At 42.8% G+C, this 13,458-nt stretch overlaps 1 protein-coding gene across 1 annotated transcript in view; it reads right to left on the bottom strand.

The window, feature by feature from the left end:
• LOC146679695 (NACHT, LRR and PYD domains-containing protein 3-like) overlaps positions 1–13,458 on the bottom strand; it is a 43,035-nt gene that overhangs the window by 22,367 nt on the left and 7,210 nt on the right. Inside the window, exons 3-6 of the mRNA XM_085450416.1 lie at positions 13,167–13,353; positions 11,238–13,038; positions 8,217–8,390; positions 3,627–3,806 (exon numbers count right to left, since the gene is read on the bottom strand). Coding sequence (XP_085306542.1) covers positions 3,627–3,806; positions 8,217–8,390; positions 11,238–13,038; positions 13,167–13,353 — 2,342 coding nt within the window. The remainder of the gene's footprint in view (positions 1–3,626; positions 3,807–8,216; positions 8,391–11,237; positions 13,039–13,166; positions 13,354–13,458) is intronic.

Genomic DNA, 13,458 nt, shown 5'->3' with positions numbered 1-13,458 from the left:
AGATCGACGGTTTCACAGTTTTCCCTGTGGATTATAACTTTAAGAAGATGTGACATTCATCAAGGAATCCTGCTCTCCGGATTATTTCCACGAACACTGAGCTGGATCACATCTACAGTGCTGGAAGTGCCCGTCTCACCACCAACCTCTCTGTGCACATTCACTTTTCAACCCTTTGTGAGACACTAAAGGTGTAGATCTGAGGATTAATCTGTGTTAGTGCGAACACCTCTAATAGGTTGGTTTAGTCTTTCCAAGTCATATCTTCCCTTAGATCTGCGGTCCAGGCTCCTAAAATCATCCTAGTTTAACAAGCAGTACAATCTAGAGGAGAACTGCACTACCAGGTGTGACTGATGAGATCTGACCTGCAAGGATACTCATGTTTATGTATCAGGACAAGCAGGGAAGACCTGGGCCCTGTTTCAGGAAGCCGGTTTAGTGGAAAAACTGAGTAAGTATACCCTGAGTTAACGAAAACTCTGGGTTTTCGGTTTCACAAAGCGAGTTCAGATGAAGCCTCAGTGAGTCACTATGACGACACACTCCGTGAAGCTAACCTGCCCCCTAGCAGGTTTACTACAACTAACCCTGACTGTCTCCGCCCCTTTGTCGGAAACCTGACAGTAGGAAGTGTCGGACATGGCGTGCCACTTCCTTGAAGAGCCAGTAGATCGTGAAGCCCAAATTCTCCGCAGAGCTCACCGCCGGGAGAGAGTGATCAGAGCGCGTTTGGACATTTTATCATTTCCTGATGATTTTCTGTGTGAACGTTACCGTTTCTCAGCACAATCTCTAAGTTATTTGGATAACATCCTCAGGCCATATATTACGCATGTGACACATCGCAGACATTCTCTCAGTTCTGTACATATTATTTGTATCGCACTTCATTTTTTTGCAAACGGGAGCTTTCTGTATAATATTGGTGACGCTGAGCACGTTTCCAAGGCTACCGTCTGTCTGGCAGTCAGGAATGTTACAGTTGCACTGAAACGTCTCCTGCACTCGTCTGTGGTGTTCCCCGGTCATAGACCCACAAGATTTATCAAAGAGGGATTCCACAAAATTGCAGGTATCAGGATGACCAAAACTTAATGTATGATGTGGTGATACTTGGACTACTACTTAAATTGCACATTTATTTTCAGGGTTCCCAGGCGTGATTGGCTGTACAGATGGCACTCACATTCCAATCATTGCTCCTCCAGTAAATGAAGGAGACTATGTGAACAGGAAGTCTTTCCACAGCATTAATGTACAGGTACATAGTTCCCTGTAGCATTTCAGACTAACAAATTATTTCATTATAGTAATGGATGCTAATTTGTGTTCTCTGCACTGTGAAGATCATATATGATGCTGCCAACATTATCACAAATGTGGAAGCCAAGTGGCCAGGCTCTGTCCATGACTCACAAATATTCCGTGAATGTACACTGAGCACAAAATTTGGACATGGTGAGTTGAGAATACTTTAAAATATATAAAGACCAATTGCTTCAGGGACATTTGAACTGAAGTGTATCCTTCTGTCTTAGGAGAGTTCACTGGCTACTTGCTTGGTGATAGGGGGTATCCATGTTTACCCTATTTGCTTACCCCTTACCCTGACCCTGAACCGGGCCCACAGCAGCGATATAATCTGGCTAATTGCAGGACAAGAGCCAGAATTGAAATGACTATCGGAATGCTTAAGGCCCGGTTCCAGTGCCTGCAAAGACTCAGGGTCACCCCAGAAAGGGCATGTGACATTATTGTGGCATGTGTGATTCTTCACAACATTGCCACAATTAGAGGAGAACACTGTCCTTCTGAACCAAACATCAGCAGTGATCCAAACCATGAACATCCTGACCCTCCCACGGACATACAAGATGGAAGCGCAGTCAGAGACACCATATGTCACAATCATTTCTTTTGACCCATCACCTCAACATGTTGAAAGACGAATAAACAGATTTTTTGTTCAACTGGCTTTATTGGTCGCCTGTGTTTCCTGTACACAAAGTATTAAAAGATGTAAACCTCATAAAGTGTCTCTGTTGCTTCCTCCTCTGTAACAGCTGTCAATGTTTCTTCATTATTTTCCTGTAGTAAAGAAATAGACAACATTGCTGTTCTACTGTAAACTCATATAATCTGTGGAGTATTACTCACAACTGCATGTTGGTCTGGCTCAACAGGAGGCTGCACCAGATGCAGTACACCACCACCATCAACTGATAGAATATGAGGTTTATACAGGTCACTTATAACTTACAAGGGACCAAATGGCAATTAACAAACATACCAATCACCTTACACTTCATTGTCATTATGCTCTCAAAGACAACCAAGACTGAGGGAAGGCAAAATCAGTAGGAAAATAACTTCACTACAAAATAATCCATTATGGTAAAGAGTTTATCAAATGAATGAGCAGCACTGCAAAGGTGACTGTGAAGAAAGGATGTATGCACATCATGTATTATTTTGAATTTACCCCTTATGTAGGCACTTGTGTCTTGCGGGGTTATTGACTCAGAGGATGTCCCCGCAGAGATGCCTTCGGCCACAGGGCGCCCACTGTTTTGGCTGAGGGCAACTGCTCAGCCTCTGTGAGTGGTGGTGGTGGAGGACCCCCACCTGTTTTTCGGGCCTCCGCTTTTTTTCTGTTGGCTATAACGGGTCACATTTGAGCATACAGAGTAAGCAAATATGTACTTGTAATGTGCTCAGATAATTTCAATAAGTGCTTACAGAAAGAAAATTAATGTAGCCTCTAACTGCAATTGATTTACATGGGACAAACAGACCAAGCACTATGGCTCATAATACAATTACACCTTACCTGTTTGGACTATATTTTTATATTTCATTTTTACTTGCTGCCAGGAACGTTTGGGGCCTGTTGGGTTGCACCTGCGCTCACATCACATCACAAAATAAAATGTATAAAATAACAAATAAAATAACATATGATAAAATAACGTGTTAAATGGGTGGAAATCGCTAGATCAATGTTTATATTAACACTCACGCATTGACTCTGTCGGCTATGTTTTGCCATGCATGCTCTCTTTCTTTTGCAGCTGTGGCTGTGTTACTTTTTTCCGCAGAATTTGCATGTTATCGGCATATGCTGCCATCAGAATTTCGGCCTCAAGCGCTGTGAAATACATTGACCGCGCCTTCTTTCCCTCCGTCTCCATGGTGACTCGCTTAATCTGTGCTCCGCTTATCAGGGCTTTATGTATCCTCGTCCGCGCGCTTCACTTGGGGTTAAAGCAACTCCGCGTTGACTGAACTAATTGTTATCAGCCTTTCTGAAACCGAATATTCCGAGTTGGACAGTTCGGGGTTACTCAACCCTGCGTATCGTTTTTCACTCTGAGTTTTCCAAACCGGCTTCCTGAAACAGGGACCTGGACATCAACTCTGTCAGGCTGCCTGAGTCCTCTCACCCACATCAGCTCAGAACTCTGCATTATCTACTGAGTCAGACTCAGAGGATCAGGGATCAGAAGTTCTACAAAGAGTAGAACCAGACTTCCTGTATAGAGGTGTGTGGGCCTACTGATCCACAGTGTCAGCACAACTTTCACATCATATTCATCTCAGCACAACTAAAACATGTGACTAACCTCAGAGTTTCAAATCGACATCGTGGATTCTCCAGAAGAACACACAGCTGCTTCACTCCTGAAACCTGCAGGTTGTTGTAGGTTCCACTCAGGTCCAGCACTCTGGGATATGAGGGGTTGGACTTCAGAGCTGCTGCCAGATAATCACAGCTGATCTTTGACAAACCACAGCCCCACAATCTGTATAAAGAATGAAAGATGTAAGTTTATTAGACAAAGTGTGAGCTTGAAATCATTCAGTGTTTCATCATCTGTTCAGAGCTGAAGAAGGTTCAGAATGTAGAAGTTTAGAAAATGGAAACTCCAAACAGCTGAAGCCAACAGGAAGCAGCTTCAAACAAACAAGAGAAAAAAATGAATTTTTCACATTGAAGTCGTACATTTATCATAAAGTTGTCAAGTTTTGCCGTGTGAAATAAAAAAAAACTGAACAGGAATCCTCAGAGTTGAACCCTCTGCACAGAGGTTCAGGTTCCTCTTCAGGTCCCAAAGTGCAGAACAACAAGGTTTCAAACAGCTTCGTTCCAGCAGCATCAGCCACAGAAATGCAGAGATAATTCTTTGGATCTCTTGGTTGTGTTGTATGATGCTGTGTTTGCATATCTGGTGTCTGTGTTGCTTTGTGAGGACGGATCATTTACTGCAGCTCCAGATAAACAGAGCTGGACCTGAACCTGGTAGCTTCACTTAGAAGACACTTGTGACGGGAACGTCAGGTCAAAAAAGTGCCCCTCCGACAGCCAAACCCATCTGTTCTCTGATTGGATAGTTACATTTGTGATTGACATGACATTGACCAATCAGATGAAAGGAAGAAAAATAGGGTCAAAATTCGTACTTGTAACTTGCAGGGTTTTTTTTTTGGCTAAGTCCACACACAAATCTTTTTTACACATACAAAGTTTTTTTCACGCACACACAAATCTTTTTCACGCACACACAAATTCTTTTTACACATACAAATCCTGATTTACAAGTACAAAATATTTATGACCACATTTTGGAGCCCATACAAATGTTCTGCAGACGAGTCCATGCGCTCACAACAAAGCTCAGTGTGGACGACGCTGTGCACGCTCCAATGCTGATTGGTTAGAAAGTGGGCGGGAACAGGGAAGAGAGCGACAGTAGTGTTCAGCACAAACACGAAGGATCAAAGAAGAAGAACATGACAAGCTCAGATGGAGGCTGCAGTGGACACTTTTCATTGTTTTAACATTCGCTTTCACTTCAGCTTCACCAACAACAGCACAAGCAGAGCAGCCCACTGACTGAGTGGCCGTGACGGCGCCCCCTGGTGACTGTAAACCACTACAACATGTAGACGGCCGTCTGCTGCTCATTTCTTTGCCACCATCACAGGAGCTCTTTATCATGTTCTACACTCTCATTGGTTCTTTGTGTGCTTGTTTTTTAGAACAGTAGTCATTGTGATTGTTCAAAGAAGACAGTCAGCTGTGACTAAATGCAGCTCCTACAGCAGTGATTGGAATAACTACTGAAGCTAATCCAGTATCAAAGCTCAGGAATCAGCAGCTCCCACCTCGTTTTCTTTGAACAACTATTTTTAGCTGCTGTGTTTTTGTGTTTCTGCGGACCTCAGACATCCTGCTGCTCTGGAGAACTGAAGCTCTAAAGGCTTCAGCCTTTATCTCCAAGAAACAAAGCTGATCATGGAGACCCAGCAGGTCAGCTGATCTGTGGACAGCACCAGCATCTTTAAGTAAGTCTGAGAGGTGAGCAGTCTTTGGAAGCCTTTACTGTCTGATAGTCTCAGAGCAGGATTTGGATCATTATTTGGCTTTTCTTCTATTATTATGTTTAGTTTCTGCTTCACAGATATTCTCTGAGATGTTCTCTGAAATGTTTCCCACTGTTGGACAAACTTTCACAGTTTCTTCATAAAGGAGATCTCCTGTGCAGTCCATCTGTGATAATATGTTAAACACTGAATTATGATTCATATCTGAATGTACTGACTGTTAATTATTGATGAGAACATAATCAGTAAATATAAATATGTTTGAGTTTGGCTTTGATGAATCAGAATAAAAGTAATAAAATAATGATTTTAGAGACAGGCCTAACTCAGGCCAGCTGACAGCCTGTGTACAAACAGACTTCAGCCATATGAGAGTGAGTGTGAGTGAATGAGAGCACACACAGGACACTCTGATCTCTGAATGTGTGTGACGCAGTGAAAAAGAGGATTGTACTGGATATACTGTGACTGACAAACAGAGTTTAAAGAGAAAGGTGTTTGGATTAAAATGGATTATGCTAAAGTGAACGTGCTAATGAAATCTGAACTGACTGAAATGTGAAGTGAAGATAATTCAGATGTAAAAGAGAGAAACTGATAATAAGGTGGGGCTGGAGATCAGTGAAGGGCATGTAAACACCTGATTGGTTGAGTAGATATCAGATCGACAGTTTCACAGTTTTCCCTGTGGATTATAACTTTAAGAAGATGTGACATTCATCAAGGAATCCTGCTCTCCGGATTATTTCCATGAACACTGAGCTGGATCACATCTACAGTGCTGGAAGTGCCCGTCTCACCACCAACCTCCCTGTGCACATTCACTTTTCAACCCTTTGTGAGACACTAAAGGTGTAAATCTGAGTATTAATCTATGTTAGTGCGAACACCTCTAATAGGTTGGTTTAGTCTTTCCAAGTCATATCTTCCCTTAGATCTGCGGTCCAGGCTCCTAAAATCATCCTAGTTTAACAAGCAGTACAATCTAGAGGAGAGCTGCACGAACAGGTGTGACTGATGAGATCTGACCTGCAAGGATACTCATGTTTATGTGTATCAGGACAAGCAGGGAAGACCTGGACATGAACTCTGTCAGGCTGCCTGAGTCCTCTCACCCACATCAGCTCATCAACTCTAAACAGGAACGAGCAGCTCATTTCAAAATAAAAGGTTGGAATTGTAAAGAAAACAAACAGAGCTCATAAACTGAAACTGATTTCATTTTTCAGCTGGAACATTTTAGTTGTTCCTTTTTCAATACATACATAATTATATTTACAGTAAGTCTTATCAATCCCCTTTTCCCTGCCAGTCACCGCCAATGTTCCCTCTAATGTTTCATGTGTCTGAGCGAACACACAAACTCCCTGAGCGTCCCTTGGACCTCTGTGAGCAACAGCAGACGTGTGCACTGTGGTCACGCCAGCATCTTATCCATCCAAGTTACATGGTTTATTAAAGTAATCAAATTACGGCATTTACATTTATGTTAGACTACTTTTAATTAACTGCTTTAGCCCACTTACAATGAAAATTAAAAACAACCTTGTTCATGACCTGTAGCATGTTAACACTATATGAAGTAAAAATAACTTGAACTCCAATTTTTAAAACACAACTTTATTTTTTCTATTCTTATAAAGCTCTGACTTGTATTATGAGTCTGTGGTCTGGGAGAGAGTCTGTAACTCTGTCTGCAAAATACAGGATATAATGACCAATGTTGGGCAATTAATTATATAGTTACTTCTTCAAAAAAGTAACTGAGTTTTGCAAACAACAAAGTTTGTTGCAATAAATACTGAATACTATCGTTGTTATAAAAAACGATAGTATTCAGGAAGAAAACCAAACATTGCAGATATTTTATCATAACTCTGGTTTTACGTGGCCGATCAACACAACTTAAAAACTTGTATAAAGTCCACACTTTGTCCGTCAACATGCAGCTACCAACCCAAATGGTGAGGTGGTGGTTAGTTCTTACTGTTGTTTATGATCCCCTACATTATCCTACATTCAAATATATTCTCCAGCTACAATAGTGTTTGTGTTCCTAAAAGGATTTCATGAATGTGTTATTGTTCATGTCACATCTGTATGAAACAAAGAGGAAGTGAGGTTTATCCTTCATGATCACAAACTGTTCCAGCATGTAAACCTGAGATCTGTGTGGAGCAGCTGACCTGTACGATGTGCTCAACACAAACATTATTTACCATCAGTTACTGTGTGACTGAACCACGTGGGTGTATGAAACATCGCTTTCAGTTTTAATAGCACATGGCAACATTCAGACGTGAATCTATACAGTAACACTTTGATTTGTTACAGTGAGGAGACTGTTGAAGGAACGATGAGGGGAAACTGTAACAGCAGCAACAGAAACCAGGAGACAAAGCTGAGGTCTGGGTTCCTCTATGCTACACACAGCCTCCTGCTCCTGGACTTTAGTAAACACATAAATATCTCCAAGTACACTTACTTTAGAAACTCTATTAAACTCATTACAAGTTTACTTCAGCTTTAAATTACTCACAACATCAGCACACATGAGTAAACAAAGTAACTCACAGCTACTGTTCAAGTTTAGTCATCTTTAATACAAATATACCTCATTATTATGAATCTCACAGCTACCTGCTCATTGAACTGAACAATAATTCTGTTTGACCATTAAAACAAAATATGTGACTGTAAAAAAATCTTCAGACAGTAATTAAGAATCTCCTAAGCAATCCAAAGATAAAGAAAAGTTCACCTGCCAATTCTATAAAGCTTGGTTGTTTATACAATAATATCATTTAATGATATGTTTGGATCCTGACCTGAGAGTTTCCAGTGTACAATGTGGACTCTGCAGTGCAGCAGACAGAAGCTTTACTCCTGAATCCCGCAGGTCATTGTTACTCAGGTCCAGCTCTTTCAGACTAGAGGACTGGGAGTTGAGAACTGAGGACAGAGCATCACAGCTTCTCTCTGAGAGGTTACAGCCACTCAGTCTGGAAGAAAACAAACAAACAATTAAATCAGTAAAATGAAACATTTTTAATGCCAGCATGCAATACAATTATTGGTTAACTAAATAGCTTCATTAAAACACAACTCTTCTTCTATAGCAGCACTTACTCCTTGCAAGCTCCACCTGCTCCACCATCTGAGTCAGAAGACATGAAAACAAACTGTAAATCTAGTAGAAACATGATTGGAAATCTTCTCAGATCCATTTGTACATTTAGAGCCTGATCCTGAAATATAGCAGCACGGACATTCACAGCAGCAAAGGGTTCTTGTTGATCTGAGCTGGCTTGGCCCTGGCTTATTGACGATTAAAGAAAGCGGAACCAGCTGTTCAAACCCCCACAAGGCTGCCCGCTGTGACTGAAACAATGAGACGGGTCGTGAGTTCTCAAAATGGGCTCATTGAACGCAGAACGGATAAGATCTTGAAGAAGCTCATGGTGGTCATGAGTTCTCAGACTTTGCTCTTTGAGCGCAAAACCAATAACCTCTCGGAGAAGCTCGTGGCTCTCCAACGGGAGATTGAGAGACGAGTGACGGACTGTTAGATCAGCTGTGAAATTGACATGCAGTTGTTCGCACCAAAGAAAGCCACCATCAATTCATGCGGCTAACATACCGGTGCCAGTTGTGGTCTCAAGGCTGGAGCTGAACATAACAAATCTCACCCTGATAACAGACGGTGTTTAGACTGTTCCTTCCCATCCTAAGCATGCTTATCCCCTCCCGGTGCAGACGGTGGGTCGAGGGGACCAGCGCAAATGCTGCAGGCCCGGGTGCGCTGTCTACACCGGCTGTCTCTCACCTTTTACCCATCCCTGTTGCTTGTCATGTGTTTCTATGGTGCATTAAGAGTTTTCATGTGCTCTGCGCTAAGGTCATTTTTTTTGTCTGTTGTCAAACTGATCTCCCTGTTGGAGCTCAGTCTGGGGGGAGTTCTTTTTTCTCCTCATCTTTCCTGATGTTGTGCATTTTCTGCTGTTCGGTTCCAGGTCGCTGCTCTAGCGGCTGACCGGCCAGCTACCTAGCCTGACCCGTCTCCCCAATGTGATGTTTGTGTATTGTATGTACGGTTGGCAAGGTCAGTATCCTAATTGCCCCTTGAAAATAAATACAGTGTTCTGAATCTGAATCTGAAAAGATTACAGAAGACGACTCTGTTCAGTAAATATTACGCTCATGCTGTCAAGAAATACCAAAGGTAGGTAAAACTCTGGTTGTTGCAGCCATCCAGTATGACATGCTTTGTACTGTTCTGCTGAAGTTTGTGACACCTGGTTGATGAGTTGTGAAGGATGATGAAACAAACACTTCACTCAATGTTTGTCTTCTAAACTGGATGTAATTTGGGCAGCCGATAGTTTTTATTAATCTATCCCAGCTGCAAATAGGAACACAACAAATAAACAACTTTACCCACTTGGATCCTTATCATTCAAGATTGTGAAAAGATTCTCTACTCAGAGAATACTGGAGATTTTAGATGAGAGAGATGTAAGATGATGAAGGGGAAGAGTTTTCAGAACTTGAGGCCTTTTGTCTTCACTGTATAGGACAGAGAAGACAGGAAGGGAGGGAGAAGTGAGGAGAATAACACACAGGAAATGGTCTTGGGCAGACTCAAACCAGGCCCTGGAGTCACGACTCTAACCTTCAGTACATGGGTCACCTGCTCAGCCAGGTAAGCTACAGCAGTCAGCAGTGTGTGAGTTAATTTGGAGACAATGATGACTATAAGTCAAAAAAAAAAATACTATCATCAACCAACAAGGGGAAAACAGTGAGCTTGAATGACCAAGCTTTGACCAAGTGTGGCTCACTCCTCGGTCTTCTTGCCCAAGTAGTGAACCACCCTGCATGGCCATCAATGTGGTGCAACCAAGGCCATCATACAGTACAGGCCATCCAAGCTGATTTTAACTTTTCCTCCCAGATACCACCTTAGAAATCATCTAGATTAGGATATGTTGGCTGTTCTAGATCCAATCACAACAAACAGAGCTGTTGTGTGTCCAAGGTGAACAGGAAGAATATATACATGCATAAAGTCAATAAAGTCAGAAGGTTTGCTTTAGACTGTGCTGCAGTTTATCATCAAAGACAAACAGGCACCATGCTGCCAACAAATGGCATCAAGTCTGACTTGAGGTTTTTTGTTCTTTTTTTTAAATCAAGATTGAATTTTATAGCAACCACAGCAGAGATGACCAGGGAAGGTGTGCTTGAGGGGATATAGCTACAACAGCTGGTTTCAGACTGAAGATGAACTGAGGTGCTGCACCCAAGTCTGCAGGTTCAGGGAGGGACAAACATCTGCTGCAACCAGATTGGAGTGAGAGGAGAGAGCAGGCCAACAACAACAAAGAAACAACAAACACACTGTGGAAGACCGAAGCAGAGTTTAGTTTAAAGTGGAACTAAGGACGTTTCTCTGGCTGCCAGGATTCACTGAGTAATTCAAATGCTTTCTTTAATGCAGGACCCACCATGCATGTAAAAGCAAGTGTTTCACCAACATTTGTGACTAAAATAGACCTGCAGTAGAAATGTATCTAGGAGCATGCATGTGAATATAAAGTATCACAACATCAGGCACATGCAGCCTAAGTGTTTAAACAAAGACTGATAACATAACAGCAGCAGTGATGATCAGAGTTTATGGTGAATCCAGCGTCTCGAGTTCTGGAGGCATCAAAGAGGTCACAGTTGTATTGGAGAAATCCCAAAACTTTAGGATACAAATTCATACAAAGACAGAAAACCTGGTGAAATAAATTACTGACACAGTTGGATGTTAAAAGTAAAGACATGAGTACAAATGTACTCACAGAGCTTTGTTGGAGGCTTTGACCACTGGCAGCAGCCTCAGAAGAGCCTCCTCTGAAGCAGAGTATTTCTTCAGGTCAAACACATCCAGATCTTCTTCTGATGACAGTAAGATGAAGACCAGAGCTGACCACTGAGCAGGAGACAGTTTATCTGTGGAGAGACTTCCTGATCTCAGGGACTGTTGGATCTTCTCCACTAGAGAACGATCATCCAGTTCATTCAGACAGTGGAACAGATTGATGCTTTTCTCTGCAGACAGATTCTCACTGAGCTTCTCCTTGATGTACTGAACTGTTTCCTGATTGGTCTGTGAGCTACTTCCTGTCTGTGTCAGCAGACCTCGTAGGAGAGTCTGATTGGTCTGCAGTGAAAGACCCAGGAGGAAGCGGAGGAACAAGTCCAGGTGTCCATTTGGACTCCGTAAGGCCTTGTTCACAGCACTCTGGTGGAGAGATTGAAGTTTTAGTTTGTTAAATAGTTTAGACCATGTAGAGGTTGTTTGTTGTTCTTCCAGCAGATTGAGTCCAGAGTTGATGAAGGTCCGATGGACATGAAGAGCAGCCAGAAACTCCTGAACACTCAGATGGATGAAGCAGAACACCTTGTCCTGGTACAGTCCTCTCTCCTCTTTAAAGATCTGTGTGAACACTCCTGAGTACACTGAGGCTGCTCTGATATCGATGCCACACTCTGTCAGGTCTGATTCATAGAAGATCAGGTTTCCTTTCTGCAGCTGATCAAAAGCCAGTTTTCCCAGAGACTCCATCATCTTCCTGCTCTCTGGACTCCAGTGTGGATCTGTCTCAGCTCCTCCATCATACTTGACCTTCTTCACTTTGGCCTGAACCACCAGGAAGTGGATGTACATCTCAGTCAGGGTGTTGGGCAGCTGTCCTCCCTCTCTGGTTTCCAGCACATCCTCCAGAACTGTAGCAGTGATCCAGCAGAAGACTGGGATGTGACACATGATGTGGAGGCTTCGTGATGTCTTGATGTGGGAGATGATCCTGCTGGCCTGCTCCTCATCTCTGAATCTCTTCCTGAAGTACTCCTCCTTCTGTGGGTCAGTGAACCCTCTGACCTCTGTCACCATGCCAACACAGTCAGGAGGGATCTGATTGGCTGCTGCAGGTCGTGTGGTTATCCAGAGGCGAGCAGAGGGAAGCAGTTTCCCCCTGATGAGGTTTATCAGCAGCACATCCACTGAGGTGGACTTTCTAGGGTCAGTTAGGATTGTAGTTTTGTGGAAGTCCAGAGGAAGTCGACACTCATCCAGACCATCAAAGATGAACACAACCTGGAAGTCTTCAAAGCTGCAGATTCCTGCTTCTTTGGTTTCAGTAAAGAAGTGATGAACAAGTCCCACCAAGCTGAACTTTTCCTCTTTCAGCACATTCAGCTCTCTGAAAGTGAATGGAAATATGAACTGGATGTCCTGGTTGGCTTTGTCTTCAGCCCAGTCCAGGCTGTATTTCTGTGTTAAGACTGTTTTCCCAATGCCAGCCACTCCCTTTGTCAGCACTGTTCTGATTGGTTCATCTCTTCCAGGTGAGGCTTTAAAGATGTCTTCTTGTCTGATGGTTGTTTCTGGTCTGTCTGGTTTCCTGGATGCTGTTTCAATCTGTCTGACCTCATGTTCATCATTGACCTCTGCAGTCCCTCCCTCTGTGATGTAGAGCTCTGTGTAGATCTGATTCAGGAGGGTTGGGTTTCCTGCTTTAGCGATGCCCTCAAACACACACTGGAACTTCTTCTTCAGGGTGGATTTAAGGTTACGATGACAAACTGCAGCTTGAAGCTCTGAATGAGAAGAAAAATAAACACTCAATTCCAAAAAGAACTAATCTTTAAAACATGTTGCTCCATCTTCCATCTCTGGAAAATGTTCATTTATCCAGCAGCTTAAATCTTTAGATAAATCCTCTTACGTCTCTGCAGACGGTCAGCCAGCTCCTCCTGCTTCATTCTCCTCAGGAAGTCCACTGTGATCTTCACAAATGCCTCTCTGCTGCTGCTCCTCTGACTCTCTAAGCATTCTGGGTAATCTGGACTCAGAACCTTCTGGATCTTCTTCAGCTCGTTCTTCACAAAAGTGATGATGTTGTCCTCCAGCAGCTGGAACAGAATATTTATGAATGAGCCAATCAGACTGAAATCATGGAGCCAAACATCAGATCCATGTTGGACACACTGACGATCCACTGGTCTCCAAAGAGCAGC

This window comes from Copadichromis virginalis, unplaced genomic scaffold (genome assembly GCF_057382275.1).
Source record: "Copadichromis virginalis isolate Kocher_CV1m ecotype Utaka unplaced genomic scaffold, C_Virginalis_male_GT1.1 unmapped_scaffold_1, whole genome shotgun sequence".
Taxonomy (NCBI): domain Eukaryota; kingdom Metazoa; phylum Chordata; class Actinopteri; order Cichliformes; family Cichlidae; genus Copadichromis; species Copadichromis virginalis.
The sequence above is the reverse complement of the archived record's forward strand: the minus strand, read 5'-3'. Positions and strand labels throughout refer to the sequence as shown.